We start from the raw sequence: 13,550 nt of genomic DNA on the forward strand, positions 1-13,550 counted from the left end.
TTTTATATGTTTTCCATTTTTTAGTATACGTGATCCACGTCAAAACGCATAAAATTAATATTTTGCGTGATTTTCCGTATTATTAGTGATTTGGTGATATCAAACAAATTTTTGTTCTATAAATTGCTCGTAATAAATGTATTTGCTTAAAAAAAAACATGTTAATAACTCTACAACCTAATACTAAAATAATTTTACTGTATCAACATTTTTTAAAGCATAAATTCATTTTTCAATAGATTAAATTTAACTTTTTTGAGACAATTGATGTGTCTTTTTGACTGTTGTCTATGTAATTTATAAATATAATTAAGCCCTGTGTAGTTATTTGATAACGTAATTACACCTACTAGGGCCATTTCATATCGGCTTATGATAAATTTATGTTTACGAGTTTATTGAATTAGCTTCCATGTCTTTGTACAAATACTGCTTATTTATATTTCGAAGTTACATAATATTTACACATAAGGAGTATTGCAACCCCTTGCTAATGATAATCCCTGGGAGATAAGCTAATAAACTAACGGGTAGGGGTGAGTTATGTCCATTTCAATTGATTAACAATATTGTCCTGTTCTGTGTTAATGTGCCAGCATCAATTTACTAAAAGATTAAAAGCTCTTCTTAGCATAAAATCAATTACATTTAAAACTAAATAAATTTTAAATTTTTGTATTTGTTTAAAAGGTCAAAATGATAAAATTACTTTAATTAATTAAAACATGCATACAAATATAAGCAGTTTATTTAAATTTGGTAGTTTTCATAGGATGAATATTTAAAAATGTCATATAAAATTAATAAAAATTAATAAAAATAATTAAATAAATTATTTATAATAAGGGAAAATAAAAAATGCAAAACGTTAAGCGTTACGTTTTTATTATTTTTGTATTATTAAGTTTTGATAAACATCGCTTTAATTATATTTGAGTAGCATAAATCTTCCCTTTTTCTAATACTTTTATAGACTAACTTTCAATTAAATTAGAAAAAAAGAAAATCAACAGTGTTCATAATATAAATATTTGGTAAATATTTTTTAATATTAACACGACATAGATGAACACAGATTTTTTTTTTTTTTTTATAATTGAAAGTATAAAGCAAAACTAATATTTTTTTTAAAGTATATATTAACATCCCTTAAATTGTTTTCGTAAATAAAATAAGCTTTTCTTACTGTGATTGATCATTCAGGAAAAGTAAATTTTTAATATAATATTTATCATCGAATACCAAAATTTGTATTTTTAATGTCATCTGTTTCGAAAAAAACTCAATGGTAGTTATTTTATTACAAATCCAATGAATAAGGTTTTTATTATTTATAATTGAAGTCGTTTTTTTTCCTTAGATCAGCAAAAATCTTTCGATGTACATATTTTTTCCACATCTTGACGCTTGTTTTTTGTTTGTTACAGACTTAATGCACCATTCTGAGACTGGCTCAGATGGCAATAGCGAACACGCGTCGTCAGGTGACGAAGACTCCCAAATGAGGTTAAGGCTTAAAAGAAAACTCCAGAGAAACAGAACGTCCTTTACAAATGAACAAATAGACAGCTTAGAAAAGGGTAAGCTAAATACTTTAAATAAATAAATTAATAACTAAAAATAACGTCCACATCTTAAATAATCAGTTAATGAATATGTATTCATAAAAATACATTTAAAAAAAACAACTCACACTACTTTTATATAATAATCCCTTTACACCCGAGTACAAAAATTTTACTGTCAATATACAGTGTAAGAATCGAAGAAACGTAAATGCTTAGACTTAAAATCTAGAATAAAATAAAATAAAATAGAAGGCGAATCTCATACAATGTGTAAAATAGCATCTAAAACCAGCCATTGACAGGTTGGTTATAAGCCTTGTAGATGGTTTGATATCCATGTTCCTTTCTTTAAAATTTTCTCCGTCTCTGTTGTAATATGTTTAGTTATTAAAATAATGTGAAATATTTGATGATAAAAGACAGTTTTTCTTTTTGTATTACAAATGTTTGGATTTCCATTTTTCCTTATCAAAATACATCAATCTGTTTTAAGAAATCAGTTTAAAAGATTTTTCAGCACAATAGCTGGCTTACTCGATTACACAGAATAAATTAACAGTGAATCAGCCAGGTACTGAAACGAGTCTCGTCATTTCCGTTCCTAATAGAGTTTAATTTACCGGGCCGACTAACAATGAAGCCTCCGTCGAAGCTAAGACAAGCCCGCCGAGCCTTACTTAGGATCGCAGACTCACAGTAGACGTTGAACGTCTAGTCTTTCAGTTGTCTACGGCTGAGTGCTACGCTTTCATGAAATCCTGAAAACCGTACAATATAACAACTCAGGGACGAGTTTGTTTTGAAAGTGGTTTGTTTAAATGCTCTTGAGTCAGCAATTATTTATTTGAATAATTTAGCTTTTAACCAATTTATTGCATGTCAAATCACTCAATTAAATATTAATTTAATTTCATAGTTGACGCGTTCTCACCCATTCTTCAGGTCCCGGGTTCAATTCCTGGTACGGCAGACGTGAAATATTGATTATTAAGTATTTTTCATTGTACCTACCTAGGTGAGAACCTGAAGCGTAAATTTGATAACTTCACCTTTATTATTACCTTATTTTACTTAAAAACGGATAATGATGATTATTTAAATATTTTTTATTAAATTAACTGCATTTTAGCTCTTTCAGTACAATGAAAGTATTTTGTTAAAAAGGTAAAATATTTTTATGCATTACTTAATATGAATTATTACAATACCAATAATAAAAATACAAATTAAACCGTATATGGATACATATCAAATGAAAAAACATCTATAAGTACAAATACATGGATAAAATATTTTTATTAATTATTCATATCAAAGTGTAGTGAAACTAGGTAAAAAAAAAATATATTGAAAAATATGTGAATTTTTTACTAAATTTAAATAAAATATTGGGGTTTTCCCATCACGCAATGTTTCTAAGAAACAAGCATTTGTAATTTCAAATATTTTGTCACTTTCTTTATTCTTGACTGCTCAGTATTCAAACATTCTGACTTACCTAGAAACTGAGAAATATTTTTGAATGCTTGCCAAGCTGCTTTCTCCAGTGGATTGAATAGTTCCTCAAGCTTTTCATCAGGCATGATTTATCGTATTTGTGGACTCATAAATATGTCAGGCTATAGTTTATAAGACTATTTTTATTTTCTACTCAAGTACCTTGAATTATATAACTATATAAGGACATTCAATCCATCTAGTCTTCACATTCGTTTGAAAATTCCCTAACAAGGCAAAACAATTGTCACAAAATTTTTGTTTTTATATTTTTTTTATTTGAAAAAATAAAATAAAGGGTGCAGTAGAATCAAGTAAGTGTTTAATTTCTAATATAATAAATAAACAATATACTTGAACATGTAAAATATATTTTTTAAGATCTGTATAAATTAATGTCAGTATAATTATGGATCTAAAACCTTTTTTGGAATATTACTAGAAACAAAAAGAGCGACTTCATAACTCTAGGGTTCCTTTGCTAAGGCGTAGAAATAAACTCAACTGAACATTTTTAATCTTCTTCGAGTCTTAAACAAAGTATGAGTGGTAAGAAGGGTAACATAATTCAGTTGAGTGCTTCACGCTAAAGTCAAAAAAACAGAAAAATGCTTTGATAAACGAACAATCGTGATCTAAAACCGTTTGGCATATTACTTTAATTGAGTGTTTTTATTACAGTATAATCAATATTCTTATTCCCTTTTCGCACCTTTATACACCAATTGGTGCATATGGCACTGCGTCGTTTCACCAATGCAGCGTATTTAGATTATTTGTGTTACAAGATGACCAGTCCAAGGACTGTAAAGAATCATTGTGTAAACATATTTTCAAATAAATATTTCACGTCAACCATGAAAGGAATCTAGCCCGAGACCTATTGCGTGGTTGACAAACGCGCTGACCATTTGACCACGTTGTGTCCGGGTGCATGATGAATACAGTTATGTACAGTTATGAAATAAAACCATAACCCTAGATGAGTGATGTCAACTATATTTTGAGTGTGTCCAAATGTTTGCTGACACAGACGGGATTTACTCCTTAGGGCGTAAGTTATTTAAAGTAACATATTACAACACAGATGGAGAACATTTGAGAAAAGGGAAAATAAAAGTCTAGACGTTTACATTTGTGCGTTATTTTTTTTACTATACAGTTCATTAACCTGATAAAATATATAGATTTTTTTTTTAATGTAGGATAATTTACATAGCGCCATTTTTTGTGAAAATCCACTCCAAAGGCACTGTACAATAAACGTCATATCACAACATGCAGCTGCAGAGTTGGAATCCTAGTTCCTCATTTCCAATTATGATGATTTTAATAATTTCATAGGAGCTAGATTAAAATATATCTTGCAGCTATAGAGCGCACAGACGTTCAAATCTCTAGCCTTCATTTGCTCTGTACAAAAAAAAATGACTGAGAATAGTTTTTAATTAATAAATGATCGTTTAAAAATAGAGTATAAGAGTTTTTAATCAATAAATAATCGTTTAAAAATATAATCCAATCTAGATTATGTAGCTATAGAGCTCATAGGCGGTTAAAAATCTAAACCTTATTTACGTACAGTTAAAGTTAGAAATTATTTTATTTTAATTTAATTTACATTTATGTACGTACTAAATCTACGACACTGGCTCAGTACCAGGCATAGAAGAAACGTGTACATTCTATCACTTCTTCACAATATTTTGAATAATCCCACTTCGCCTGTTTATTTGAGAAAGCTCTTCCATCTATTACAACATTCTAGCACTATCTCTTCGCTCTAGTAACGAGAGAACTCTTTTAATACCCCTTTACCACTCTTATTTTCTTGCTTCCTCTTTCAGAGTAGTAGCTACTCGATTTTGGAATAATCTACCCACTAATTTTAGAGGCCCCTTCTTTATTTACATTTAAATCAACATTGAAATGTCAGTATCTTAATGTTTGAGTTGTTTTTTTCTCCTTCTCGTTTTTATCCAATCATCTCTTCTCTCCTCTCTTCATAGTAAAGTGTAAATTTTTTGCTTTTTTTTTTGTAATTTTTTATCAATATACATAAAAGGTAAAACAGAGTATTAAAAAAATAAGGGATAGTTACAAAGCAGCAATGAAATACATATTAACAGTAAAAAAAGTAAACAAAAAATCCCACAAAAGCATGGCCTGTTGAGTTCATATCTTAAGTTTGAATCCAGGATAGTGCGTGTTTTTTAAAAGAAGGAAAATTTCAAAATATTGGAATATTTTCAGTTTTAAAAATAAAGTTTTAAATTGTTATATAAAATTGTATTCTGTTAAATATGTCCATGTACTTAGGGTAGGTAGGAAAAGATTGGTTTATTGCAATATTCCTGCCCTTATATGTATATAAAGTGTATAATAAATAAAGTTGATTTCACCATAAATTTTGAAGCTACAAAGCTCGTTGACAGGTGGAATGCTAGAAGCGCAAAAATGATTTTTAAAGGTGTACAAAAAAAATACTAATACGGTACATTGAGAAAAAATTATTAGTAGGTACAAATAATTTTTTCGAAGTTCTAATTTATTGTTTTTTAAATCTAGAATTCGAGCGGACTCACTACCCTGACGTGTTCGCGCGGGAAAGGCTCGCTGAGAAGATTGGATTACCCGAGGCACGTATCCAGGTAAACTCTTCTCAACACAACTGGGAGACGGTAAACTAAAGCCACAAAATTTTACGCAAAATTTCTCCCATTTTCATACGAAACCCCGCATTCAAGTGCCATTTTGGCGTGATGCTAAATCAACTTTTTTTGAAATCCTGGTGGAAGTTTTGCTAATTTTTAAATGGATTTTCTACCAGCCGGTGAGTATGTTTGAAAAACAAAATGGTGGATTTTGGTTGACGAAGAGCGCGAGCGGCAAAAACAGGTGAGAGTATTTTTATTTGATTTATATTGTATATTTACGGATCATTGAAAGAATTCTATTGTCTTTTATTCAATAATTTAAAGATTTGAAATTTGGAAAAATATACCGCCCGTGACGTCACGAGTTGTCGTCGATGAGTTCAGTTGAACCCAATACCCACTAAGTATGGTTTTCTGGTAGCCGGAAACCTATCACAACGCACATTTTTTATTTTTTTTTACAATATACACAAGGGGTAAAAGAGAAGTTTTTTTTAAAAAAAAAGGAAAATAACTAAGCAATGAAATACATATTAACAATAAAAATGGGGAACAAAAAATCCCACAAAAGCATGGCCTGTTCGTGGGTACACAAGAAATGTTTATGAGCTTTTACTCCTATAATAAATAAACAGTTATAATATTTTTGTGTAACATAAGAAAGAGAAAAGAAAATATAATGTGAAAGAGTATAATGTATTTTTATATTAATTAAAAAAGGAAACAAAAAATATAAAAAAACATAAAATATTCCTTATTATTTCTTAAAAGGGCAACAAAATATATCATAGAAAAAAAAAAGTTCATTTCTTTAGTTTGAATCCAGAATAGTGCGCGTTTTTTAAAAGAAGGCAAATTTTGAAAGTTTGGGATCAATGAAATATTATCAGTAAAAAATAATTAAAAAAATTTTGGCCTATAAAATATGCATGTCTCTGTGCTAGCTTCGTATTATAATGTGGTATTTTTAACACACGATTCCTTCTTTGACTTGATCTATTTGAATTACTTGTAAGGACATTTTGGTTCTTAAATATATATTTTAAACATCGAAAGCAATATATTTGTCTAATATCTAAAAGTTTAATTTCTTGGAACAATTGAAACGAGGGGTAAGTGCAATTTTTGTGAAGCATTATTTTTAAGATAAATTTTTGAACAGTTTCAGTTTTTTTAAACACACAAAAATAGCGACATATTATATAAGTAATATGAATTTTTTTCTCTACTTAACCAAAAAACGTGTTTTGTTTAATATTATTGAATAAATTTAGGTTTTTAATGTTCTTTAACGTGAAGGGCATAACCATTTAACTATTTTGCGACATAAACCGATTTGAGTGGTGCATATTCGTGTATACAAGTGTAATTCACGTTCAACATGCGATTTCCGAGCGCGGGAAACCATTTCGAATTCGCATAATGGAATATGTATATTGAAAAGCGCCGGCTAAGCCGAACATTGGCGCAGTGTTGCCAGACGAGGCGTAAAATATTTCAGGATATTCGGAGATATTTAGAGCATTGCAGCGTTTTTAGCGAGTACCTACTATCAGAGCTGCCTTTTCATGCCGAAGTGGCAACAGTGTACTAGACTACTGAAAAGGACGCTTTCAAGATTACATATTTCAGAACTGAAATTGCAAAAAGTTTATTTTGTATTCAATTTTTTTAAATATTTATATCTCATTGACACATTGGCTTTGGAATACAGGATTAGTGGGGCATTTAGTAAAATATTTGTGATAAACATAAATATATTATATCTCATACAAATTATCGGCTCAACCAGGTATCTAAGCGGCAAACGGTGTTTTTTTTTTATAGGTAAGCTACAAAAATGTTCATAAACTTGTACCTATAAATCTTTATAAGTAATATATAAATAGTTTCTTTTTCTGTGATTCTCTTAACATCGCCTCTATGATCATTTCTCTGCTTCAGCCAATAATCTATCTAATCGACTCAAACAATAATTATTTTTAACTTCGAAATATATGTAAGAATGTATATTCAGCTCTATTTTAATCTAAAACTAGTAAATAAAAAAATGCCACAATGAAATTTAGTAGATATATATCCGTTATGATTGAAATATCAACACTAAGCACCGGCCGATTCCTTCTACAAATGAATAATGCCAAAAAGGCCACTTCAAGCACCTATGTCGTATGCCAACTGTATTATATCAAAGGAAAATAGTCCTTCGGAAATAATCTTCGAAATACCATTTTCCAAATAGCAATCTTTAAATAATATCTGTTCGGCAATAGGGTTTTAAGAATTTAAATACTGCATAAATTTTTGTGCGAAAAATTAAGCTGAAGTAATCTGCTGGTTTATTCGTTCCCTGGAAACAAGTAAACGGTGACAGTAATTTATAATAAGAAACAATTATTTGATTAATTAAAAATTACCCCTTTATTCCAATAAATATAACTACTGTAAAACAGTATTATCGATGCTCAAATGTATAAGTAAACTACGCGTAATAGCTTATATGAACGATTAGCCGTTGCTGTCTAGTGATATTGTTTTTTATTTATCGCACTGCAAGTGATTAATATTTTGAAAAAGCATATTTTACTCAAGAGGACGAAATAAGTTTCTTGGTTTGGACGTACACAGCGAATGGTCAACGATAAAATTGCTAAAATGGTTTTCCATGCAAATTTTGGTGAGTGCAGAAATCGAAGAATACCAAAAAAGACATTGTATGACCAAATTCGGCAAATACATAAATATAGACACGTCAAAAATGAGAATAATTGGCGCGCGTGCATAAAATCTATGAATAGGAAGCGATGCCCATGTGCAACGATGGCGTTGTATCATCTCTGTATACTCCTACAGGAAAACTGCACTATGGTTTGGTTACTTATTATTTGTACATATGTAGGTATTCATTTTTAGAGAAAAGCGTTTCTAAAAGCGATTCGTGAGTATTTAGAACACAAAATATAAATGTTCATTTCTCGACTGTATGAGATACGGGAACAGGTATAATTTTCTCTACAAGAAAAATAAGAGTTCTTGCACGGAGGGAAAACAGGGAATAAAAAGGATGTTCTTTTACTGGAAATATAATGCCGTGGTGAATGGAATCAAACTGAGGAAGCGGAAACCATTTTAATGTAATGAGAAACTAACAAAACAAAAGTTGGGGGATGAAAGAATAAAAAACGAAGGCTTTAGGGGTGGTTTATGGGATGCTGAAGACTCATCCCGTAACGAAATCACGGTCTGGTAAAGTTATTCATAAAATGGTACAGAAAAGGTAAACTGGGGAGCCTTACACTCGCTTGTTCATAAATTGTGTAAAACCTCTTTGATTTTCAGTTATGCTTCTAAATCGTTCGAAGCATAATTGAATTTTTAGTGGTTTATTCATTTTTATAAACGAATAAATGTAAAATGACAAACCGTAAAGCGAAAAATATTTTTGATAGTAAAAATACACTCAAACTGAAAACTTAAGGTATAATTTTGTTTTTTATATATATTTTTGCTTAGATTTTATATGAAACCTATTTTTATATAAAATTATTTATAAGCTCTTATGAAATATAACGTTTTTAAATATGTTCTAGTTTTGTCTTATACATACGTCACACACTAATTTATTTGACTTATTATATAGCTTCGAGGGCAAAAGTTGATTTCTAACTTTTGTAACGTTATGGCTTTTTTGTAAAAAATACTTTCGTTTATTTTAATTCGGTGTAAATACATTAAATTGTTCGACTTTTCATCGAGACATGGGGATATTTAAAATTATAAATATAATTTACTTAATGCATGCTTGAAGTCGGTAGATATAATGAGAAAAATACATTGTAAAATTAATTAAAACCAATAAAATATCATACGCATTTTAAAAGGGCTCCAATCAAACGCTTTGATCCTACACGGAATGATTTTTCAAACAATCATTGTTACACACAGAAACAAATTGGAAAAGCACACAAAATACTGGCGTAAATTTTCAAAACAAGACTTTATTTAGAACTATCGACAAAGCCGTGAATTTTCCTGGTTTTTCTCAACAAACTGATGACAAGACAAATAAGAAAAAACTTCTATTGCAGTTTTAAATCCAAAGTAACCCACTAGGTCGTGACCCGACAAGTATCGGCACAGCAGCTGACGGTGTCACGACAGAAGAACTACATGGAGATAGGACAATGGGAAGTATAGTAGCAAAACTGTAAGGAAAAAAAAAATTCATTTAAAAAATTGGCAAAAAATTATTAAAAACAGCAAATGAAACTTAAGTGTGCATATAAATATATTTTATTCATCATTTATTATTAAACTATGTACTAACTTTCAAATTTAAAAAAAAAATCGAATGTAACCCGCAGACAAACTTCAGCTTAGAGGGAACAAAAATACAATTATGTAGGTTACTGATTTGTTAAAATAAATAAAACTTTAAAAAAAAATAATGTTAATGCACGATTTATTTCTTTCTTTCGCAATATGATTTTTAAACTTTTCACTATGTTTAAAAATGCTTTTTCATATTAATGTATATATTTCGTTAATATTTTTGGTTACTTATGTGTATTATTGTTATAATTATACATTTTTATTGTGTATTTCAATATGTATATATGTTTACTTGCGTACATATGTAAAAAAAAAAATCTTCATATTTATGTTCAATGTATATGTTAAAGGCAAATTATGCCGTTTAAATACATAAATAAAATGCCGTAACACGATGTATTTCTTAACATTTATTTATACAAATAACATATTCCGAGATTGTGATTGGGCTCGCCTGGCTTTGGGGAAATGTCTGCAGACACCTACTTGCTGCCTTACAAAAAAGTTATTCATATGCGTTGATAATTACCATTTAATCAAATTACGTTTCCCATTAATACCGGTAAGTCACTGAAATAATTCTGATAACGTTATAATTCATACTCTTGATTAAATTAATTGAGTAATTAAATAAAAAAGCATGTTCTATCGTTTAAGTCTTATTTATTTAATTTTGATTTTATGGTGGTGTCTTTTTCATTATTTTTTTTATGACACCAACCTACTACCAGTTACTGTTAATTTTCTAAGTGTTATAAAATTAGAAAAAACAAGGCACGTATTTAGTGAGGGCACTGTTTTACAATCCATATTAATATTATAAATGCAAAAGGGTGTTTTCATGTTTTTTTTTGTCTCTTTTACGTCACAATAGAGCTGCCAATCAACATGATTTTTTGCATAGAGATTTCCGAAGACCTGAAAAATGTTTTTGTTGAAAAAATAAAAATAAGTGATGAAAAACAAAGCTGTTTTATATTTATTTTATCAAAATGAATAACCACAAAGATAGCGCTACAAATATAAATATTATAAGCGTAATAAATTAATTCGGGTAAGTGTGCCGGCATTAATACGAACTGTAATTTGTTGCTCCCTAGAGTATATATTTTCATACACTTTAAATAAAAACCACACTGGTATTTTGCACACAGGAACAAGCTCTCTATATTTATGTAGATGTCAATATAATCAAGGAATGTATGAAACTAATGTGTCGGTATTTGAGAACTTAGGTTCAGTTTTCCCCCAAGCTTTCACTATTTCCATCAAACCACCCTGTTAATTTGTATAAGTAATGAATCTTTGGATTTACATCGGTTCGCAAGGGATACATTTTCATCAAGGGTGTAGTACAGAGGTTTTATAAGTTAAACATTGGGTAGTCTTTTTAATAAGATACATTGCATCTATTGATTTTTTAAAATCCTTCGATAGTCTAAAATTATTTTTTTCCGTTTTTAAGAGTCTGTTTTAGCATTTGGAAGTCCGAAATATGAAATGCGCGCATCGGCCAAATTAAATAAAACTAAACCCAGAAAATTTATCGATATTTTTAACAAAATCACTATCTCGATTCGATTTTCTGCATGATGTAATATTTTGCTTCAAAATGTTTCGCAGTCTGAGATATTGTTTACATAATAGTTATTATTTGCATAATGAGCTTAAATTTAAATATTTTGTGATACCGAGTTTTGATTTATGTCAAATACTAAATGAAGTTAAATTTTTTTACGAAAAAAATCCACTACCTCTCTTGAACAACTATTAAATGTCGTAAAATGTCGTTTAAACCTAATTTTGTTTTAAAAAAATACTAAAATATTTTTCGTGTTTTTTTCTTATTTGTCTTGTCATCAGTTTGTTGAGAAAAACCAGGAAAATTCACGGCTTTATCGATAGTTCTAAATCGTGTATTTTTAGTCCTGTTTTGAAAATTTACGCCAGTATTTTGTATGCTTTTCCAATTTGTTTCTGTGTGTAACAATGATTGTTTGAAAAATCATTCCATGTAGGATCAAAGCGTTTGATTGGAGCCCTTTTAAAATGCGTATGTAAATATCCACTCCAAAGGCTCGCTTAACCCTAAAGAGTGAGCAAAACGGGTGAAAAGAGACGCTTTTACCATTTGTACACTTGCAACCATCTCTCTTTAAAATATACCACTGCCAATTTAAAACACGTGAAGTTTTGTCACTTCAGTGGGGACTTAAATAGAAGAGGCTCGTGTGTATTAAAAGAGGGTAAAAATGTTTCGAGAATAGCAAAAAATACTTTTAAAAATTTACATTATGTATGCGAAACCTCTACATATACACAAATAGTGGAACAACATTCTCCATTGATAATATTATTGTTTATCATAAATATTTATTTTTCGACTTTTAATTAAAGCATGTGTTTATCCATTTGTGGTCTATCTATGATCAGCACGTTTGCCTACCATGCAAGACGTCTTACGCCAAATTTCCGAGATGGTTGATATGAAATATTAATTTTAAAAATATTTTTTTACACTAGTTTACATACTTATGTATGATCAAATAATATTATAGTTTTAATTACTTCACCATCTCTAAACAGGGCGAGGCTTTAAAAATCAATTAAAGATAATAAGGGATGTAAGAAATATAAAAATTGTGTGTTGGTAGAAAACCAAAAAAAATATATTCAAAGTATTTTAAACATTAAGTGATTTCTAAAAATAGATATGTTTACCAATGTTTCATAGTATAATCTATTTAAATATTTATAAAACATATTTTCATTTTTAATATATCATTCAGTAAACAACTTTATCGATATATTTATGAACTCGTATCGTTCGTAGCTGTATCTACAAAGGCTAGCTTGCATCGGTAAACATTTCGAGCAAATAGACACTACAAAATAATTTAACAAAAACAGTATAAAGTTTATCGCCCCTCGTAGAAAACAAATTCACCCTTCATCCCCTTTCTAGAGAAATAAGAATACGTTTTATAGGGGTAAGAAATTTATTTTCTTCGCCGTAAATTTATGTCAGAAAAATGAACCGAATATAAAACTCAAAACTAAACAATAAGGGAAACCATTTCAAGATGGCGGTGTAGCGAAATATCATATTTTATATTCTATGCGGCTTTTATATATTCAGGTCCATAGAGGGAGGTTCTTTATAAATAAAACTGTCAATTATTCAACGATTTATTGTTCAACTTTTCTGTATCAAAACGAAATTTTTAACACAGGAAAAATAAAGTTTCGCGACGTTTTAAATATATTTATTGCAATTTTATGGAAATGCATACTTTTATGAAGCATATTAGATGAAAAATACATCAAGAGTATAGGACGACATTTTTTCTATAAACTGAATTTAAGTCGTATCAATATAATTATATATTTCTATTTTTTATATTTTTATTTAATATAATAAAAAAAGTCACAACATGTTAACAAAAAGAAATACATAATAAAGCAAAAGTACAGAAACAAAATACCACACCAAAAA

The 13,550-nt window shown here is 29.1% G+C and overlaps 1 protein-coding gene across 1 annotated transcript in view; it reads left to right on the forward strand.

The window, feature by feature from the left end:
* toy (paired box 6 protein twin of eyeless) overlaps window positions 1-13,550 on the forward strand; it is a 114,650-nt gene that overhangs the window by 76,071 nt on the left and 25,029 nt on the right. Inside the window, exons 4-5 of the mRNA XM_088234030.1 lie at window positions 1,428-1,580; window positions 5,634-5,716. Coding sequence (XP_088090156.1) covers window positions 1,428-1,580; window positions 5,634-5,716 — 236 coding nt within the window. The remainder of the gene's footprint in view (window positions 1-1,427; window positions 1,581-5,633; window positions 5,717-13,550) is intronic.

The sequence above is a fragment of the Micrasema longulum genome, unplaced genomic scaffold (assembly GCF_059751315.1).
Source record: "Micrasema longulum isolate JH-2025_06_02 unplaced genomic scaffold, ASM5975131v1 h1tg001180l, whole genome shotgun sequence".
NCBI lineage: Eukaryota > Metazoa > Arthropoda > Insecta > Trichoptera > Brachycentridae > Micrasema > Micrasema longulum.